Here is a 21939-nt window from a genome sequence, read left to right as displayed (position 1 = left end):
TGCGCGAATGAAAAGTTTGCTACGTCACTGGATAACCATCTATTTGGTGTTTAGTGTTCAAATGTGCTGTAATCGTGTTGCTGTTTCCTAGAGACGTTGTCTCTTTAGGCGTGTCCATATGAGTGTTTTGAACAATTAATTCATGTTTACGTATTCTTGCTGTTATAATTCACTTTTGCCCCTCCTCATTGGACCAAAATCTTGGTGCACATTGTGTCCAAATAAATTAACTAACTAATAAATAAATAAATAAATAAATAAATAAATAAATAAATAAATAGAACCTGCACCAAATAGCTAAGGCCCAAAAACAACCTTGAAGCAAACACATCACCTTTAGAAGCATCCAGTTTCCTGTTTACAGCCTTGCGTGGTCTTGAGCAAAGTCAGTCTGCTTTTATTCATAGACTCGAATAAGACTCGACATGAGCTGTGGGCAATATAAAAATGGCAATGTGCGTAGAGTGCAAATGGAACTGCAAGTCTAGATTTATGTAAGCTCCTCTACTTTGATATCACTATAAATGCATTGCTTTTGGAAGCTGCAATTTTTATTTAATAACTGATTCACTGTTTGACGAAAAAAAAAGTTCTTGAGTGTTTCCCACGTTTTTTTGTAACGTTTTTCGGACAAAGAATAACACATTTGTTAGGTAATAATCTTTGGCAACTGTTACGTTAGACGGAAACAAGATAAAAATAACTCTCAAGATGCTTTTGATGGGAGGCTTTCGAAAAATAAATGAAGAAAATTTCTGCCATGTAGATGGTGAGGCAAAGGATTAGAAGGATTAGCCTTGAGGAGAATCCTTACGGTATGATGCGCACATAAATTACGTTTCTGAAGCAGCGAATTGTACGAAGGTGTCTGAAGCAAAATACGTAAATAATAAAATATGTAGTCCTTCTGGCTTTTGCAACTTTTGAATTTGATTTCTTTTTTTTTGGGGGGGGGGGGGGAGAGAAAAAAACAGGTGGTGCCTGGTGTAGACCTTTTCATGGCTAGCTTTCCTTTTGTAATACGCTGCATCTGCGCTTTTTATGGGGAAGCGTGAGAGATTTTCTGCATGACATCGCGTAGTTGAAGTTTCAACTTTTCATTTATGCGTGAATTGCAATGGTGCCAGATTTTGGAGAAAATGAGTGCACGCGGTTATTTTTTTAAGTTATTTTTTTTAATGTTGCCCGTGCCTTACCTTTATACATTTTCTTTTTTCTCGATACCGGCACATGGTGTTGCGAGGTTGTTAGGACTCAGCAACGGAGCAAGAGACGATCTTTTCCGGCAGGAACATGTTTATGAATGGGAACATGACGCTGATCTGCGCAGTTGCGGGCATGTTATGCTGTGTAGTATTAGGCTGCATGAATGAATATACGCTGGAGATCTACGCAGTGTCAGTATTCCGCCAGGACCACTTTGTACACCGAAGCTGTATACGTTAGGTTAGTTGGAAAAAGTTTGTGGCGTAAATAGAAACCGCCAGGTTAAAGGACCCCTTGAGCACCAACAGACGCTCACTTGCTCTTCCGCTATAGACCAGAGATTGCCTATCTCGCACCCAGACAGCCATCTTGTTGAAAAATGCCAAGACATGTACCTGTGGCGCCAAGTTAACCAGGCAAGCGCCTTTTTTAAAGCTTTGAAATACGAGAAAGCGCCTACTCACGCCGCTACCGCTAACAAAAAGTTGTCTAGACACCACTGTGCCATCTTCTGAAGCGAAAACAGTCAGCGCAAGAAAAAGATATGACTCAGCACTGTCTTTGAAGATATCAACACGACGCGGGAATTATACAAGTGTGGTGTTTTCAGATTGCTGAGATCTTCATCTCAACACACACACACACAAAGAAATGGCGAGCTCCGCCCCCTGTGGATATTTGCGACCAACAGCAAATAAGTACAAGCGCAGTGAAAGTGTACAAGTACCCGTACCACGTTTATTGAAGGGCGACGCTAGCTGTTCCCCTTTACAGCAGTGATTTGAGTGCAGTATGCCTGTAGTATGCGACACCAAATCATTGTCGAACTCTTTGGCAGGTCGCATAACAACATTAAGATATATTACAATTCACGCGTAGATGCACGCACCAGCGCGTTTAGTACAATTGTAACAGCACACTAGACTCGCTCGCTGGATTCCGTGCCAACCGGTTGTGCCCTCGCGATCTCCGACGACAGTGCAGCTCTGGCCGACTGGGTTGGTCCCACGACACTTCCTGGCGCTGGTCCCCAACGATGACGACAGCGCAGCTCTGGCCGACTGGAGTAGGCATACGCCATCTCCTGTTGCCGACAAGAGCTCTCGCAAGTGGTGCCCCGTCCTCGGACTCCTGCGACCGTGTTCATCTTTCCTATCTTCTCTTTACTTCCGTCGCTCCCTTGCCCTGCGCCTATAACTCCCTCTATATACCTTTTATCCTATCCCTTTAATCCCTCATTACCCCCACCTCTTGTGAGCTACTGTTTAGGTGTAGCACCAGATGCAGACAGTTACGCGACTCACTTTTCTCTTCTTTTTCCTTTTATAACCACATAAGTAACAGCACACTATAGCGATGCACTAAAACCTGAATGGCGCGGAAAGTGTGGTTTTCGAGTCAGTCGAATTGCGACGTGCTTTGACTGTTGCTAGGCGAATCTATGCTTTCAGCCGACGTCGCAGTAGCACTATAGCATCTTGCTCTGACTGGCACCTTCGCACCGCGTGTTTGTTCTCAGTGCCTGGAATAACTGGAAAATGGTAAATATACAAGCGATGCATGCGCGCAACTTGGAGCTGGATACTTGCGCTATATTGACGCCGGTTTACAGCACAAATTCTGCTTTGCCCCAGGCAAGGCTCGATAAAGTTCGAGTGAGTTGAAAGCAGCGCTAGGCTGTGCCTATACAGTTGGCCTGGCCTGCAAAATTGGTCACGTGATCCTATTTGGCCAATGGGTAGTTACTGTATGTGAAGTTCGAGCCTACGTCACCGTAATAGTCACGCAGGCGTTCCGTTCCCCGGTGCGAAAATTTCGGTTCATCGGAGAACGGGCCTCTTCGAATGACGTCGAAGAAACACGTAGTCGTCGTTACATTAGGTAATTTCACATTTGACAGATGAGTGCTGCTATATATCGTACGCTGTTAAACTTCTCTATCGGGATGTGAATTAATAAAGACGTCAAACGTCGAATGCATTCATACAAAGCTTTCTTGTGAATGCATCTACCATAGAAATGTTCGTTTAGTTGTTAAATGTAGAAAGTGGCAAGTTTAACGGCCCACGTGTTACCCCATGAAAAAACGTTACGGATATGTTGTGGGTACGCAAACCCATGAATAAACTAGCGCTCAACAGACACTCGTATTTGAAGGCTTTTCTTTTACTACCATGTACTCAATTTTAGAAATAAAAAAAATTCTACCAAATTCAGCAAGTGCTGCCAGGCTGTCCCTCTAGCTACATTTTTGATGTCAAAATTAGAGGATAAAGTCGCATTTATCAGTTGCTTTCACTAAGCAGTTCATTGACACTACTTTTCATTACGCTTACAGGCCTGTTTATCATTACGACGAGTCATCGTGATGAAGGCACGTCATTTACTTAAGCCACCCGGCCAGCGCTTAATTGCCCGCTTCACCGCCCTATCACATTAGAAGCAGGGGCGCACCAGACCAAACATACCCTCCTTTCATGCATGGCCGGTTTCAGAGAACAGCAATCATGACGATGCGCAAGCGAGCATTATCGCTTGCTCTCGTAACTTTTGGGCTTTGTCTAGGCCGCAGAAAAAGTGAGTACGTAATACGTAGCCAAACAATCACAAAAAAACTTTGCGCTAGATATCTTTACGGCAACAACTTTCAGCCAATCCTGACGCTAGACACATCGTCCTGAAAGCTGCTGGCCAATGAAAACAAACACTTAGGAACGAAAAGTTCGTGAATTCAGTCGCAGAAGCGGGTAATTAAGTTGTTACATAGAACGCTGTGCAAGAGAGGCCGAAAGATGAACGAAAGGAAAGGCAGGAAGGTTAACTAAGACCGATATCCGGCCTTGCTGAGCAAGCAGCAAGAAGGGTGGAGGTGGTAGTGGTTAGAAGAAGAAGAAGAAGACGCCTAATGTCTGCAGCCCGGTTGGGAGCACGGCGCGGCGCCTGCGGGAAGGAGGAATGGGAGAAAAGTGAATAGAAGAGAAAAAGGTTAAGTGAACATTGGTGCAGACGTCTTCAGCGCGAACAGCAGTCCAGCCGCAAAGATAGTGGTGGCAAGGGTCCTGTTCTCAGCAGTTAGATAGATAGAGCACTCTATCCAGTCCCCATTCTTCCTTCTTTCTGCTTGCGCAAAAAATCTTCAGTTTGCAAATAAGTGTTGCTGCAATTCTCTGCCCTTGGTGATGCATAAAGGGAATAGACAGATAAGAACCGGAGAGACACAGATGGAGCATGTGCCCGACACTACTGTCCAGAGTGCAGGATGACACCTGGTAGTGTAACAGCCTTTCATGCGGAGTCATTTATAAGATTCGAAATAATGCTTTCACAACAGACGGCTGCAATGTCTTGTCAAGCTGTTATTAGAAGATTATTTCTTTTCTAATGGCATGTCTTCGCTGAGCACCAGTGAAGTCAGGAGCGTTTGTCCCTATAATTCAAACTCATTCAAGTGAAGGCATGTTCAAGTGAATGTAAAAGGCTAAGCAATGAACCATGACTGCTGCCAGCCTTAGCCGACAAAGCAGAGTAGCATCCAGTTAGCCCAACTATTTTGCTTGGTATAGTTTTAGCTTTAGGTTAGTCATATCGTCCGTAATGGTGGTGTAGTAGTTATAGTGCTCTGCTGCTGACTGGAAGGTCACGTGTTCGAATCCGGCCCCGGTGGTCGCTTTTAGATGGTAAATACCATAGAAGCCCTTGTATATACTGTGTCATATCAGTGCATTCTCAAGAACACTAGATCGTCGAAATTTATGAAGCCATCCCCTCTGGTGTCTCTCGTATTCATATCCTGGTTTTGGGACATAAAATCCCAGATATTATTACATTAATAGTTCATCATTGGTGTGTAACAAAAAAAAGAATAAAAGAAGGAATTAAATGCAGCTTCACTCGCTAAACCTAAAGAAGTGCGTGTCACAGTCACGCTGCTATTTTCGTTCGTACAGTTCTGACTGCTCCGTTTACCAAGGTGTCAGTGACGTTAATGCTTGAGCGAAGCATGTAGGGTGACCCCGGCCCTAGAATTTATAGAATCGTGTTTTATAGGGAGTTCGCACTACTTTTTATTATTTCACCCTTTCAGACGTAGCAGAGAAGCGCCCGCGAAGTGCAGATGGGAGGAGCAATCGCCCGCTATGCGAGGCGGCGACCAAACGCATCTTAGTCAGGTTAGTTATTCTAAATTAATATTGCCTTTGTTAACTATTGCTGTTGACTATAGTATTTTAGACCTTCTTTGTTAATGTGAACTCGGTTTTGGGCACTGCTACTCATGTTTAGGGAATGTATTAAACGCTTGCCTCTGAGCGTGACTATGCAAAATGAGATCTATGAATGGATGAACAGACGTGCCCCTAAAGTGCTAAGTACTTAAAAGCATGGTCGCTTTCGTCACACAAGAGCTAAAAAACGTAGTTAATGTGGTCTTTCTAGGGTGGTTTTGGATACTGCTCGACCATGTTGGAAAAATATAAAATATTTTCTGTATTACCAACTGTTTATTGATTCTATGCGATACTAGACAAAGTCGTTTCAGGCAACTCTTGAAAGGAAAGCAGTTGAAATCACATAAATAACTTTGCCGTTTAGACGCAATACCATAAAAGAGCTCGTTTAGCACAAATTGCGGCGTCGGCGTCGTTGCTTGTGAGTGAAAAATCATCTTGTGCGTGACCAAGAAACCCTGAAAGATGCAAGTAAAAACAATATTGAAAGATTCCGGGTCGGAGCGGTGATCGAACTATGGTCGTTTCCGCGGCAAGCGGGTGTCCTACCACAAATCCACGCGTGTTTTTTTTTCTGCTTGCGAAAGTAACTTTCATGGTTTACAAACACGCGCCTCCTGTGTACATGCTTCACAATAGAACATAAAACATTGAACCAATATTGCGTGGTACAAGCGTACATTGCCATCAGGCATCAGGCGCCACGTGAGTATCATAATGACTTCGCGATTTAAAGGTGGTCACCCATTACAAAAGTCTCACACGTTACTGCGCCTATTTATTTGAAGCAATGTACTGGGTGAACGGCAAGTTCGAAAAGATTTCATGCACTAAGTGCTTAGTACGCGATAGGGACATGATAACGCTGTCGCGTTCAGCTTTTAAATGCGAAGCTTAAGGATCCTCCGATTTTTTAAGTATACTTGCAGGCATATTTCTTCTACGTGGTCTTATATTGCAGGAGTTGCATGAAAATGTCTCATTACGATGAAGTTTAGAAACAACATAGAATATTGTTGTTCGTTTTCCGCGTTTAACACCTGGAACGAAAACAATTTCAGGAATCTAATGGCGTTTGTGATGATATCGCTTCTTGATCAATGGTTCTGGTTGTGAAGAACTTTCTGAAGACCACAAAAAACAGGTGATTTTCATTTATATACGTAGTTCGTTTTATTTTGTATCACTCTAACAAATATTTTAGTCCGCATTAAACAGATATTGTCCCTCATCTGCGAAGTTCTCCCTCCGAGCTTTCACACGCAAGCCGAATCCAAGCTCGTCAGTTCAGTAAAGTAACCTGGGAATCATGCTGTACAATGTGTAACCTTGCAGTTTGCACACAACGCCCGCTAGAACACTCTTCAGTAGCATCTCTATTAAGACATTCTTGGCGTTATTATGTAGAAAAAATAACAAATGCGGTGGTCCTTCTTTTTCTTTTTTCACTTAGATTTCAAAAAAGTACAAACCAAATGCTATAGAATGTGCAATAAAGTGCGTGAGCATTACACTGTCCAACAGATTGAACCGACCCGGCCACAGCCCAGTGGTTCGCTGGCGTTTCATGGTACACAAGTTCTTTCACGTGAAGCTCCTTCCCGAATACGACTCGGAGTTCACCGTGGTTACCGTTCGTGAGTGGCGACCAGAGTAAGTGAAGGTCACTGTTGCCGCCTTCGCGATACCGTCGTCGGAGCGGGCGATGCAGCGCTGGAGGCAGGGGACATGCTTCAACAAGGATGTCCACATGCCTCGTCCTCTGCGTCTGTGACTTTTTTGGAAATACAGAAAAATGTACGGGTTGATGGCGCTGTTCGAAGCAGAAATCACTCCCGACAAAGCTACCACGTTGGCGTTCAAGATATCGGGGTTTCCGAACGCCAATATGACCTCCTGGACCATATAGGGCACGTTTGTCACGAGGAAGGCACCGAACACGACGGCAGTCATCTTGAGCGTCTTCACCTGCACGAAAAAGAAAAAGAAAGATCAAAAGTGGAGTCAGGGAATTCGAGCTGTTCCATGGAGGTCAACGCACACATGCTCGAAAGTACATTAAGCGCAGATCATTTTAATGCGCATAAAAGGCAGAAGATCTTGTACATTTGGCACATAATGCTCAAATATAATGACCCTTACAGTTACGTATTATGATATTTACACTCTCCACCCACACAGAAAACAAGCCCTCCACGCTTAGAATTGAATGATGAGAGAGAGCTAAAACGAGCCATTTTCAAACGGGCACAAATTTAGCCCAGGATTGTACATCCACATACATAAAAAAACGAAGAAGCTTTTTCCTTACCAGGACAATGCGTACAAACGAAGCTTTAAGGTTGCGTGACAGAGCTGCCATGCTTTCTTTCTTTCTTTTCTTCTTTCTTTCTTTATTTATTTTGTTACTTATTTCTTGCATAGGCCCTTTCTCACACCGGCAAATGCGAGACGGCTCTCATTGGTTGCGAACATGGCGTGAGGGCGAGCCTACGCCGTCGGCATTGTGTTTATTGACCCACGTTTCGGCGCCGGTGACGGAGTATGACGTCCTGCGTTCTCATACAGGTATCTGTGATCTCTGTGAACGTAAAATAGCACTGATTGACTAATACGTGGGGCTTAACGTCCCAAAACCAGCATATGATTATGAGAGACGCCGTAGTGGAGGGCTGCGGAAATTTCGACCACCTGGGGTTCTTTAACGTGCACCCAAATCTGAGCACGCGGGCCTACACCGTTTCTGACTACACCGGATATGCAGCCACCACAGCCGGGATTCAATCCCGTGACCTGCGGGTTAGTAGCCGAGTACCTTAGCCACTAGACCACCCCGGCGGGGCAACGTAATATAGCAAATGAACTTGATGAGTTTTTTAAAAAAGAACGTACAAATGCGCACGTGACAGACTCACCTACGTGAGTCACTTAACCAGTTTGTTCCAGCGCCAGGTTTTTCGCGTATGACAACGCCGCCTCTAAAATCTGTCTCTTCTGTAACCCTAACTAGGCATCGCTTAAGATGTCAGACTTATCAGGGCTATGTTGAACACGAATCGCCGCACAGAATATCAAAGAATATTGAGAGAGAGAAACACTGTAGGCTTACTCGTTGCGAGTGCCTTGAAGTTTACCCCGCCCAAACAGTTCACCAAAAGCTGGCATCAAGTGCGCTCGAGTGACGTTGGCAGAATTTGTTGGCTCCGAGCTAAAATCAAACGGTGACAAGCTAGTATGTTCCATCAACGTCACCTCGATATTGCCTTTACTTCGTATCGATTATTCAAGGCTCTCAAAGATCAGTTGCATGTGATATATGAGCAGCATCATGACTACGTGTGTCAACCTAGAACACCGAAGGCCATGTTTACAAGTATTAAAGTAAATGTTATCACAAGGCAATAAAATGAGCGCCATTCGTAACATGGCCACTGACGCAGCTATAGATAATAAAAGTCCTACGATGTTTCGTAGAAATTCGCCGAACGGGGCTCGAGTGTTTTTTTTTAAACCATGTTACTTACGTATGGCTATAATGTACTGCGGCTTTTTACCGCGACACCATGAGTCAGCGCAGGTGAGGGTGTCGGTGGTGTTGTCCATAAGGAAAACATTCGGCAGATCGCACGCTTTGCGAGAATCTGTTTCATGCGATGCAGTCGGCGAATAATTGCCTACGCTGAACTTTTTTTGTCTTTGAATAAGCTTCACGAGATGGATTGACGTGTTTTTGTAAGTGTGTACATTCATCGTGGGCTTACCACTAACGTCGACTACACTAGCGTTTAGAGGGTAACTTATGACTTGACGCAATCTCGTCAGAGCAAGAAAGTGCACTTTGAGTTGCGATGATAATAATTTCATACGGAACTGTTGTTAGCGCTACTTCGGGGCTCAAAAATAATTGAATAAACGTTGCTGAATCATAATAACATAAGTAAACTCTTGGTTGGACTGCTATAGGAGTGGAGCCGCCACTAAAACCACAACTCTCGTTGATCCGACATGACAGCTTTATTATTTGTAACGTGGTCCTTCATTCATAGCATACCTATGGAATGCTGTTGATTTTTATGAAATTAGATAGCCACCATTTAAATTACAATCGACGTTGCACTGTCATTACCATTACGCCTGCATGGGGTCTTTATCTAAAGCAGCTTCAAAAGCTGGCGTCACTCTGCGATAAAAACTGACTGCTCGGCAGAATGCTCGGGTTCTATTACTGCTAGAATTATAGTTTTTATACTTTACATGAATGGGGTCAACGCTGGAAATATCAGCTTTTCTTATCACTCTATCATTTAAAGTACCAAGGCCTGTCCTCACTGTTTTCGGACAGGCACAAAGTGTCAGTTTCCTTCGGCCATACCAGTCGTCACACCACACCGCGTGAATTGTGTGCCGAGTAAGTGGTTTAAAGCTGCCTGATGTCCATCCGTCACAAAGGGGTCAGCAAATACGCCACCACCACCAACGTCCCCACCCTCATTATTATCATAGATAACTTTGATTAAGTGCGCAGCTACGTAAGTACTTACATCAGGATGAATACGTAGGTATGCGCATTGCCTTTCAGATGTGAATTCGGCACTTCACTACTTCGCAAAAGGGTGACTGATGGCGTTGTATAGGCATACTTCACAACTGTGTACTTACAGTAGCTGCCTTAAGAGGGTTTAGAATGAAAAATGCTACGCGCACAGACTTTCTTTTTCTCAGGGCACGCATAAAGTGCCCATCAGGGAGTGAAGCATGACAAGCGAAAGAGAAGGCGACGCTACCGGGTGATGAAACGCTATCGCTCACTACTCTGAAATGCGAAACGCAAGCGTCCTCTCAATTTTTGTTGCTCTCGCAGGACACATTAAAATCACTTCCGTGACAGTTTTTCTGATACACTTATTCAGGTAGAGTTAGGAAAGGATTTTGCAACAGCTCACCTGCATCATGTGCGAAATCTCGGTTGCCACCCTACTACCCTCACCCCAGAAGAGAAAAAAAGAAGGTACAGAATGAAGGACAAAAAAGAAATGATGGTGTCCACTTTAAACGAACATCGGAAAAGGGTGAAAGTGAAGTAAGTCACACTTTGTAGCCGAACCGAATATTTCAACATGCCGCGCACGGTTCTCTATTCAACAGAACTAGAAAGGCGGCTCCGTGTTCAGTTTCTTGCGTACTTGCGTAAATGTATTCCGAACCATGTTATGGGAGCGTTAGTCAACGTCACCCGCCGTGATATGTATCAGCGAATGTAGAGTAAGGTTATTAATGAGTGTGTACCTTGAAGTAAGACACAAAAGGGTCAGACCAAGTTTCCCAGATCCGTTATTGTGCGCCACCTGCAGACGCATTGAATCTATCGCTGACTACTCAATTAATTTAATAAAAAATCAGAAAATTCATGAGTCCAAATTTCTTGTTAGATTTGCGTTTCACATTTCTTTACTCTCGCATGCCGATTTCGGGACGCGGACGCTTGTTCGTGGTTACCGCGAAATGGTAACTACGGTGGAAAATTGAATCATCGTTGACTTGCTATTTGTCTACCCTGCCAATAGGAGACAGATGCTTTTCTATCTTTATTCATTTGTTATGACGTTAAACAAATATATAATACGCCACACACTAAATGAGGGGCCCGAAATGCAGCGGCCGTTTGAAGGAGACTTGATTGGATGAAATGTAATTTCAAATTAAGAAGTACCCGCTGTCCGCTCACTAGGCGTAGCCTCATTTGCATCTACATACTTTCTTATTTTGTCTGAATTAAAAATGAATATAAAAAATAGAGGCAGCCTCCAATGAACGAGATGTATTTATAGAAATACCCGAGGGAAAGGTAGCTTCGAGTGCAGAACATTTTCGCTGTTTTGGTCGTTGAAAGATAAGTTAAAAAAATAAGCGACATAGTGGATTCCACAAAACAGAAAATCTTTTGGAGCTGCATGAACTCACAGAAATTTTCAAAAATACTTGATGGGACGGGGCGTAGTTGTGCTGAAGTAACGACGCCTGCAATCCATTTATTGGTCATATCCCCGAGTTCCCACGCGAAAGAACTGACGTTTTCCCATCTAATTTATAATACATGGATGTCCAGTTTGGTTAACGGTAGATCTATTTCTATGAAAGCCCTCGTGGGATGCACGTGGGAACATTCAGTGCGGCAAAATTGGTGAATAAAGTTTGATGACATCTCGAAAATGGAATGCAAGGCATGACGGGAAAACTTCAATCAGCCTTGTAAAGTGCATGCTTTCCAATAGACTTGTTTCTACCTTACTATTTTTTTTTTGGCACTGCAGAGCTTATTGAAATAGAGTTTTTGTGTTCATATAGACCTGAGTCTTTCTCCAACAAGCCAGTTATAACGTAACGTAACACAACACAAGACAACATAACATAAGATAGCATAACATAACAGCGCAGCTATTTTACGAATAACTTCAGCGCTTGGTGGGCCTTGTCAATTCGTGATTACGAAACATCATCATCGCAGTTGTGTTTTCGGTGCTACCTCGAAGAACAGGCAAGTTCAATCTGCTTCCACCCTACGTGGTGGAGACATCCGTGCGCTCCGTAAACGAGGTGCAGAAAACGTTCCCAAGGAAACTCACTCTATAATACTTGTGAAATAATAGTGCATTGTTTGGACTAGCTAAGTTTTCGAAATGGACATATCACCCATAGTCGTGAACTAGCTTTAAAAATTGACTTCATGATGCCGTTTGGCTCACAGACGAGCAGATTGAACTAGGATTTTTGACAAAAACAGGTGCTTTCGGCGAAACGTTCATGCTAGCCGGAATCAATAAACTTGTTTCCATCCACCTAGCCATATTTCTCTGTTTTTTCGTTTTGCACCTCTTGTACAATTCTTTGATCCTTTTTTGCTTATCAAATGATTGGAAAAAAATCTGCTACGCTACATAACTACCTCGCGTCATATTTCGTGGGGCATAAAAATATGTTAGTTGAAAAAAAATGAAAGAAGAGTCCAAGCAAATAGGGGCAAACGAAAACGCTGTTATCAAGAGTTCAAGCACTCAAGTACGAGCGCTTCAAGTGACGGTTCAGCATGTTTATTTTTTTTTCTTTTCTTCAAATGCTTGGCTGCAGCTTGCAACGCGGTTATCCTTCAAACATCAGAAAAAAAAAGCTTATTAAAAAGATTCCCGGGTGCATTTTGCGAAACTCATTGCAAATGGCCCATGGATTCAACAGAGTGACTAGACACGCATAGATTAAATGAATAGAAGGAACATAACACACGACGCTCCTTGTCATCTGAAGTTTATTACAGGGATACATAAAAAACCGCAGTCATGTATACGGTCTGTTAACCTTAACATGGTTCCCTCCTTTTAGGAGCGAAGTTCCTTATAGTCTAACCTTGTCACTAGTTACACGTAACCGAGAGAAGAAGATACGAGAAAGAGAAATGGATGACCACTTCTCATCTCATTTCCTAGATGGAATTACTCTGCCGCGACTCTCCGAAGTGCCGGTACTCTCCGATTGGCTACTGCGCGTGCTTTGCCTGAGCGCGCGAACGAGTGCCTCCCCCAGTCTCCTGGATAGTCGCTGAACGAGGCGAATTGTTCGTGGGGCATGGACGGAGCAGAGCGGCGGGCGCGTTAAAGACGTTTGCGCTCGGCTTCCTTGGCTCGCGTCTCGTCCGTGTTACCCGCGCGCCGCCTGTATTCTCGAACATGATCGGACACATGGACGCATGCATGGGTGGAAGGACACACGAATGGATGGACGAACGAACACTTCGCCCCACTCATCATCATTCCCTATGTGGTTAAGCTGTTATTTTTTTTTATTCATGTCTGGTCGCGCTGTTGAAGGCACAAACCGACACAACCTCGATCGATTTTACGAGATATTCGATATGGTTGTCATTGTTGCTTTTGGCCAAGAATTCACCGCTGACATTTATATGACATGTTGACACAACTTTAAAGTGTTGATCACTCAACGTTAAACACATGAAAGTCATAGAAGAGTTGCCGTAACTTTGTTGCCGTGGAATATGGCAGACTCTTAAGGTAGAAAAGATACAACATGCGAAATAGAAAAAGGCAAGGGCATCAACCAGTACATAAAAAAAACTGCCATATAACCCTACGCTGCCGGAAGCGATCGGGGACTACTAAAAAGAGATAGAAAGAAAGAAAGAAAAAAAGAAAGGGGAATCTCACACACGAGCTATACGAGCGTGTGCGCGAAGAAAATACAAAAGCTTTAAGGCTGACTCCAGCAATTTTTTACCATGTTAAAATATTGCTGATTTTATGTTTTTGACACACTCCTGTCACGGCTACGATGGTAGAAATACTGAGCAAACTAGAAATTATTTTTTTAGTAAGTCAGAAAACGCAACACCAATACCAAACCCCAATCTAACAGTACTGTTTTCGCGTAAGTTGTAAGACGATAAAATTGGAAACCATGTAAGGCATGTCAGTCCTACAAATGCGGAGTATAAAATCTGCAAAAGGACGCTCAGCGAAATGATGACCACGTTGCAAAAGCCGCACCGTGTCTGTGACTGACCGTGCCATGCTCAGAAGCTCCTCGGAGCTGTCTGACTATGACGGCTGTCACTCGAACATATTTGAATGTGCAGTAGAAACCACACTTCTTTTCAATGAAGTTGAACACTGTTGTTTTTTATATGCTTGCCTGGTTTCACTTTGCATCACCAAATGGCACCACGTGCACAATCTTCTCATGCTGAAGTTTATGGCTGCTACGGTAAGGTAAAATGGGAACGCTGCGAAGTTTGCGTACGATCTAAACATTTAAATCAGTGATATAGGAAGAGTGCATACGTTCGAGGATAGCGGTGATTTAGCATCTGGTTGAAAGGATTGGTGAAATGTATTACAATCGAGGTTTGCGCTACCTATCACATGTCGCGCAGCTGCCGTATACAGATAGATGCATGCAGTCAGAGTATAGACCCGGCATACCTTTAGCATAGCCATGGGGAGGATGGGGGGGAGTTCAAAATTTTCTTTGAAAATTTTCAAGTTCCCGTGCACATAAATGCAGTCCCATACACCAACGCACCCACAAAAATACACGGGATATAGTTGAACCTTCCCCCTCTCCTTATCCTTTAAACATTTCTGGGTAAGCGGCAGCTTGTATCCGTTACGGAAAGTGTTTACGTATGGCAGAGTTCACGCATGTTCATTCTTCACTTGGTACAGCACTGCCGCACTGCGGTAAACTGGCATAGCTTCTTAAGGCACTTGAATACCGAGACAACAACTTATCATTAGCAGCGAGCATTTAGCGAATGTTTTCGCAATAATATGAAGAATCGTGCACAGCCTACAACTGAGATTCATACGCTGAATTAACGACGCACGGATAAACACACAAGATCGTTGCCTTGTGGACAGCAGACAATGTAGTGCACCTCAGTTTCATCACTTGTGTGGCTTCACTTTATATGACGTCCCACACAATGTTGTCAATGACTGTGGTCTGCTGTGTGGGTAATTTGAGGGGATTAGTAGTGTTCCCTTGCAAACGATATGCACTCCAACCCCATCCCCCACACCTGTAGTTTGGCATTAATGACGAAAACTTCCGAAAGAAGGCAGGGAGCTAATTTTATTGAAATCAGCTGGCTTGAAGTAATCGGCACACATTGGCCTTTGGGCATAAGTGAGCTCAAAGAATAGAGGGCGGGAACACGAAAAATTTACTAGTACACCTGAAATTTTCGTGACCTACAATCGCTTGTGGTTTTGCTCTCACAACTAACTTTTTTTTCTTCTTTAGCATTTTATATGAAACCATTCTATATTCGACCTATTCACTAGACAAACGTGCTGTTATTGTGTGTTGAACGCTTACTTCATGCCATTTTTTAAGAGTTATTGCGGTTGCAAAAGGTACCTCAAATGCTTTTGGGCAAAATATGCCGAGCAATGTTTCGAATGGTTGAATGAATACTTGGAGAAGCGAGTTAAATATGTAAGAGGTTAGAAGTATTGACAGGTTACTTTCTGTTAAAACCATGTCAAAATATTGACCAGGAAATGTAATCGACCCTAAGTTTGCCCTAACTTTTAAGTGTGAAAATGGCTTGTTAAGTATTCATTAACATAAAAATGTGCTTGTACGAGTTCTGTTTTCAAAAGTCCGGGTGAGTTTCATCTGCATTTCATCAAGTAGTGCTTCGTTAGAACATGTCGAACGAGCAATGTCTAAGGAGCATGTCTAAGGAGCAAGTTAATCCATCAGAACTTTTAGAACATAAAACATATGCCAGTGCGAAGCATGCTCACGAATGGTCAACCCACCTTTGCTCGCGGCAGGGACGAAGCTGTTTGCTGACCAACTTTACCGCTACTCGAACTGTGCTTCCACATGGCCCAGAGTATTCCCGTATAAAAGGACACGAGCAGGACGAGGGGAACTAAGAACACCGCGATGAAAATGAATCCCATGTAGATCTGGCGGTGATAGAGGGGCACGCCGCGGTCGTAGAATATGGACGCGCAAAAGCACTTTCCTGGCGTCACTTCGACGCTGTGGAACACGTACACGTTCGGCAGTGAAGGCACGCATGATGTAAGCCAAGTGACGGCCGCCAGCTTCCACGGATCGGGGCTGGGAGCCAAAGGAGTGGCGATGGCGATGTGCCTGTCCAGAGCAATTGTCACTAACATGTACGTCGAGGAGACGAGGGCGAACGTCTGTAAGAACTTGAAGAAGCGGCAGAAGGCGTCTCCCGCAATCCACGCCCTGCCCATCACCTCCCACACGACCTGCGACGTCATCGTGACGCAGGCCACCGAGAGGTCCGCCATTGCCAGATTAAGAAAGAGCACTCTGGCCTTCGAAACGCGACGGCGACGACGCCTGACGACAAGTTTCCACAAGACAACGCTGTTGCCCACGACAGAGGTGACTATCATGATGATAATGATGACGATGCGTGCTTGCTTGTGGTATCGAGGACCCAGCACGTCCTCGGGGCTGAAGTTCGCTTCCGTTACGTTATCGATGGTGAAGGTGGTGGTGGTGGTACTGGACAAGTAGTCGTCTTTCGTAACGAAAGCGTCGCTTACTGCCGCTTCCATGGCTCTCCTAGCTTTTAAACAGACCTTGCGAGCCATATTCTGGCATTTCTGCCGGTAGCATTGCGCAAATAATGTAAAGGCAAGGCTTCTTGTTCAGGATGTCTGAAGTCATGGTGCGAGCACAGTAGGCTCTGAAATGCAGAGACCACTGTTGGAGGGTTCAGCAGATCTCCTCTCGTGAGTGAATCTTTATATATTTCCACTTGTTTCTGTAAGTAAAAGTGAGAGAAAGAGAAAATTATTTCTTGTATAGATATGCATTTTACTAAGTACAACAAAAAATAACAGTGTCTCAAACATTGGCTGGTTGTCGCCTTTAGGTGCCTTCCCTAGAATAAAAGCTGTCATCTCTCATCAGACACGATGAGGCTTCCCACTGAAAAAGTACCAATGCCCGCTAAAAAAGAAAGCACACTTCTAGAGAGAAGAAAGGACCTTGCAACAATTTTTCAAATAGACATGAAATGGCTTCATGGAAGGAGTTTAATGCCTCATGCGTCGACCACTGCAAAAATGTTTAGAATTTGTCAGGCGCGAGCGGAGCTGCGGAGATGTGTCCCGCGCTGTAATTGCTTTCTCTCTTCTCTAGTCCATACAAAATCATTCGAACCTAAGGAAGTAGAGATGGCACAGGTGAAAAAGGTTCGTCACACGCACCTCATCACCTGGAGCACTTTTAATGTTTTTTTTTAATTTGAACCTAATGCTGACTCTCAGTGTTATCGCATACACGTGGGGGGCACATATGGTGGCCTTTCGTGGTGGCTGCAGTAACTAGGACACCGTTATGCTGAGATCAGCCAGTGGTGTGGAAGTTTAGTATATGACGCAGTGGTTTTTGTGTATATAGGGCCAATAGTCGAGGAAAGAAGAAGTTCCTTTTAGCCGACTTTCAAAATTTATTGTAAACTTCGACCCGCACGCTTCGGTAAAATTTTTGGCTCACGCGTTCTTGATTGATTTGATTGATTGACTGATATGTGGTGTTTAACGTCCCAAAACCACCATATGATTATGAGAGACGCCGTAGTGGAGGGCTCCGGAAATTTCGACCATCTGGGGTTCTTTAACTTGCACCCAAAGCAGAGCACGTGGGCCTACAACATTTCCGTCTCCATCGGAAATGCAGCCGCCGTAACCGGGATTCGATCCCGCAACCTGCGGGTCAGCAGCCGAGTACTTCAGAAACTATACCACCGCGATGGCGCAGCTCAGGCGTTCTTGGGAGTCTCGATTACCAATCAGCAGCATTTTCTGATCATGCTAAAAAGATAAAGCAGGACCACTTTAAATACGAATTTCGTAAATACCTTACTGTTTATTTATAAGTGAATAATACCTGAAAATACAAAATAATTAAATATGGCGTAATTAAATGAAGGTGATAGTATGATAGACCAACTATTTTAAAATGAGTTTGTTTTGGGGGAGGGGGTAATTCACCGTGCGCGGTCACTTTGTATTAACACATTTTTATATAAACAAAAAAAGCTGACGGGAAACACCCTTTTGCCGATAATCGGCTGTTTCCAATTGCAAATAGGTTCAAGCGAGAGATGCTTTTCTCCCGCCTAGTAAACTATTCAGGGCTCGCATTGACGAGAAATGTGTTACGCTGCAGTTGTTCGTGCAAAGAACTTCGGCCAATCCCGATGTTATACATATAATCATAGAAGGCAGCTGACCAGTTCCACAGATTAGTTCAGCACATAAAGCACCATTTTTTGTGCTTTAGTTAACTTCTTCAATGAAATATACTCATCCAATCACTTGCACACACACAAAAAAAAAACACTTTCGCTTATTTTGGGGTTATGTTTAGGTGGTTTGACTATACATGTTGCTCCGCCATGCTGGTCTAGTGGCTAAAGTACTCGGCTGCTGACCCGCAAGTCGTGGGATCGAATCCCGGCTGCAGCGACTGTATTCTCGATGGAGGTGGAAATGCTGTAGGCCCGTGTGCTCAGATTTCTGTGCACGTTAAAGAACCCCAGATGGTCGAAATTTCAGGAGTCCTCCACTACGGCGCGTCTCATAATCCTATGATGGTTTTAAGACGTTCGACCCCGCATATCATTATTCTATACGGTGTTGCCAGAAACGTACTATAGCAGTGGTCTACGTGCGCAAATATTGAAATTATAAGTGGTAGAACTTTTGGTAACGATGAAGTTACCTAACAGCATGAAAATCTATAACTGAGTACGAGGGCAGAATTTCAGAGCTCTTAAGCGGCAGTTATGGCTGTAAATACCAACGTCCAGTGCCTTTGTCGAGCCACGAGCCTGAGTGAGCGTGTGTACTACTCATGTATGAGTTAAATCAGTGACAGATAATGTAGGTGCCATGGGAGCACGTATCTTTCTTTACTATATATATCAGAAAGCAACACCTTCTCCTAGGAAGAGGAGGCCATTCTAGTCCGAGTTAGTGGAAAGCAAACTTTTTTTTTGTGCACTTCTTGCTTCCATGATTCACGCAGCTCTCCTTCTGGCTTTTGTTCTTGAGAGCGACAGACGATCACATGGGGCTAGTGGGATCGCGTTAGAAGTAAGGTCATTCATACAGCATCAACGACGAAAACGTGCTAATAAACACTATGCAACTCACGTCTAGCTACAACGAGCAAAGATGTACAGCCACGGGGGAGGGAAAGCGACACTCACACCACATTTGTTTTTATTCTGCATGTGTGCCTTTAGTATACAAGCACGAACAAACAAATCCTTATACCTATCCCTCCACCCCTCTTGCAGAAAAAATTTCTAGCGAAGCCTTTGAAAATATACTATTGAGCAGCAATACCAGCGCAATCTAAAATAGACATGCTTCGAACCATTATTCCAGCGTTAACTTTTTAAATTCCTTGCTGTGATGTTTGAGGAAAGCAAACGAGTTCTGCGGAGACCCTCAAGGTGGCGGAATGATTAACAAATGAAAATCGGACAACCGCACGTTTCGGCAACTGAGAGTCTTTTTTTTTTTTTCTGTGAAATCCATACGGATTTCTTTGTGGCTTCGGGCCACAAGCGGATGGTTGTATAATTTCCCTTTCTTGATGTTCGAAGAAAAGTTAAAGAAACGGGCTATTCTTTTCGAACGTAAATCGTTGTAGTTTTTTTTTGTAAGATCAGCTTGTATTGCTTGTACAAAGCCACCGAACGAAACAATATACCTTGACAGGAAGCAATCTGCGCTATTCCTAGGCAGATCCGCCTGTCTCGGTCAAATCCGGTACAAATTGCATTCCTAGGAACAACGCTCACGACATCGCTTCTTAAAATATCCGTCGTTTTATCCGAGCTCTACTTCTCGAGTGACACTGTCATGAGCAGCAGCAGATTTCGAATTCTTCGTAACGTCGGAGAAGTTGACGAGAGTCTCGGGGTTTTGGAAGTTTCGTGCTATACTTCGATTTCCTCTGTCCTGGCGATAGGCTTCTAAGAAGGATAAGGTGCCTTCAACCCCGCCACGTACTCGATCCATTTACTGGCGAAACGAAAGGACAATGCTATTTGCGGGACGGCAATCTATGGCACATCCGTACGGCTCCGATTCGTGCTCCGGTTATGGTTGCTAAAAATAGCGATTTTTCTTTCTTCCAAGAATGATCTCAGACTGAGTGAAAGCTGCTACAAATATGCGCTCATATTCAAGATCATTTTGATCAACACTGGTGTAATGCCATAACCACGGAATACATCGAGCAGTGATTGCTTTCACTAAAGTGTGGTCTGTAATTCATAATGCACGCCAGTGACACTGTTGAAAAATATTCTATTCCCCAAAAGAAATTTCGCTGGAACCAACCTCTATATGAGGGGACTTGTATTTGACTGTGCAGAAATGTCTTTCATTATTGCGTACTTATGACCAGTAAGGTAATTCTCCTTACTTCAGTGTTGGAAGAACAAAACCACAAAGTATATAAAGCACTAAAAAGTCAGAGAGGAATACAATGCAAGGGAAACACCTTACTGGATTTGTAGACATAAAGATATAGGAAGCCGGCCAAGAGGGTGTCAAAAATGTAATAAGAGACGTTTCAGCTTCCACACGGAAGCCTTGTTCACGAAGCTGACAGGCCAAATCTTCCAGCTTAAATCCACTAAAATAACCGCCTGAGGCATTTTGCATACATCAGAAGTAGGTTGCTGGCGTTGCGGTTAAGCGTTGTCTGGATAGCTAAAAATTCCAGATAGTGCCGTTTTGTTACTGGTGTTGATGAACGTCATAAGGTATCAATAAAGGGGTTGTAATTTTAGTATAACCAACCAGCTATTTCAGCAAAATATTTAATCCTTACAGTATTAGTTTTCTCTATACCATTCTATGCAAGCGTCGCCATGATCATCTATACGCTGGTTAGAACTTTCACTCTCCGGAATTTCCCTTTTCGAAACTGAATCACTTTTGAGAAATTTCACCTCTGCGGTGCTTCTCACATCTCTTAACAATAGGAACACTGAGGCTTATAAACGAGCTTCGTGAATGTGATCCACCCCGTCCTTATTACATACATACATACATACATACGTACGTACATACATACATACATACATACATACATACATACATACGTACGTACATACATACATACATACATACATACATACATACATACATACATACATACATACATACATACATACATACATACATACATACATACATACATACATACATACATACATTCATTCATTCATTCATTCATTCATTCATTCATTCATTCATTCATACATACATACATACATACATACATACATACATACATACATACATACATACATACATACATACATACGGTGATGACTTTTATTTGAGCAGAGAAGTCGCAACGAGGTCGCGACGAAAATGGGCGTACGGCAAGTCTGGCAAAGGCGGCACAAGCTCTCGCGCAAGCACAGCACGGGGCTTTTCGTTCTCTTCCGAAGGCGCATACGCGTTGGTGCGTATGCTCCACTACTATACCCCGGAGTGCAGGTAGCCATCCTGGCGATTCAGGGAGTAGGCACAATGAGGGGGTCGTAGGAGGGCTTGAGACGGTCGACGTGTACGGTCTCGCATGCTCGACGGCGCAAATCTGGTGATTGTGTTAATGGCGCGATGACGTAATTCACCGGGAAGGTCGCGTCAATGACACGGTACGGACCATGGTACGGGGCCAGAAGTTTAGAAGACAGGCCAGGAACGTGCGGGGGCACCCAAAGCCACACAAGGGAGCCAGCACGAGATGTAGGAGCTATGTGATGATCGTCGTCGTGTCGAGTCTTTTGTAGACCTTGAGCCTCACTTGTCAGAGACCGAACCAACTGACGGCAGTCTTCAGCGTATCTGGTGACTTCCGAAAGCGGGGAGCACTCAGATGCATCAGGGCGGTACGGGAGTAT

The 21939-nt window shown here is 43.8% G+C and overlaps 1 protein-coding gene across 1 annotated transcript; it reads right to left on the bottom strand.

Moving 5' to 3' along the window:
- Positions 1–6580: 6580 nt before the first annotated feature.
- LOC119166477 (gonadotropin-releasing hormone receptor-like) lies at positions 6581–16753 on the bottom strand. Its single transcript, XM_037417946.2, has 2 exons — positions 15767–16753; positions 6581–7400 (listed from the first exon to the last, which is right to left on the bottom strand). The coding sequence occupies exons 1-2, from the start codon at positions 16583–16585 to the stop codon at positions 7017–7019; spliced, it is 1203 nt and encodes a 400-aa protein (XP_037273843.2). The 5' UTR covers positions 16586–16753; the 3' UTR covers positions 6581–7016.
- Between the last annotated feature and the right edge of the window lie 5186 nt (positions 16754–21939).

This window comes from Rhipicephalus microplus, chromosome 1, assembly GCF_043290135.1.
Source record: "Rhipicephalus microplus isolate Deutch F79 chromosome 1, USDA_Rmic, whole genome shotgun sequence".
Lineage (NCBI taxonomy): Eukaryota > Metazoa > Arthropoda > Arachnida > Ixodida > Ixodidae > Rhipicephalus > Rhipicephalus microplus.
This window is presented reverse-complemented; position numbering and strand designations above follow the sequence as displayed.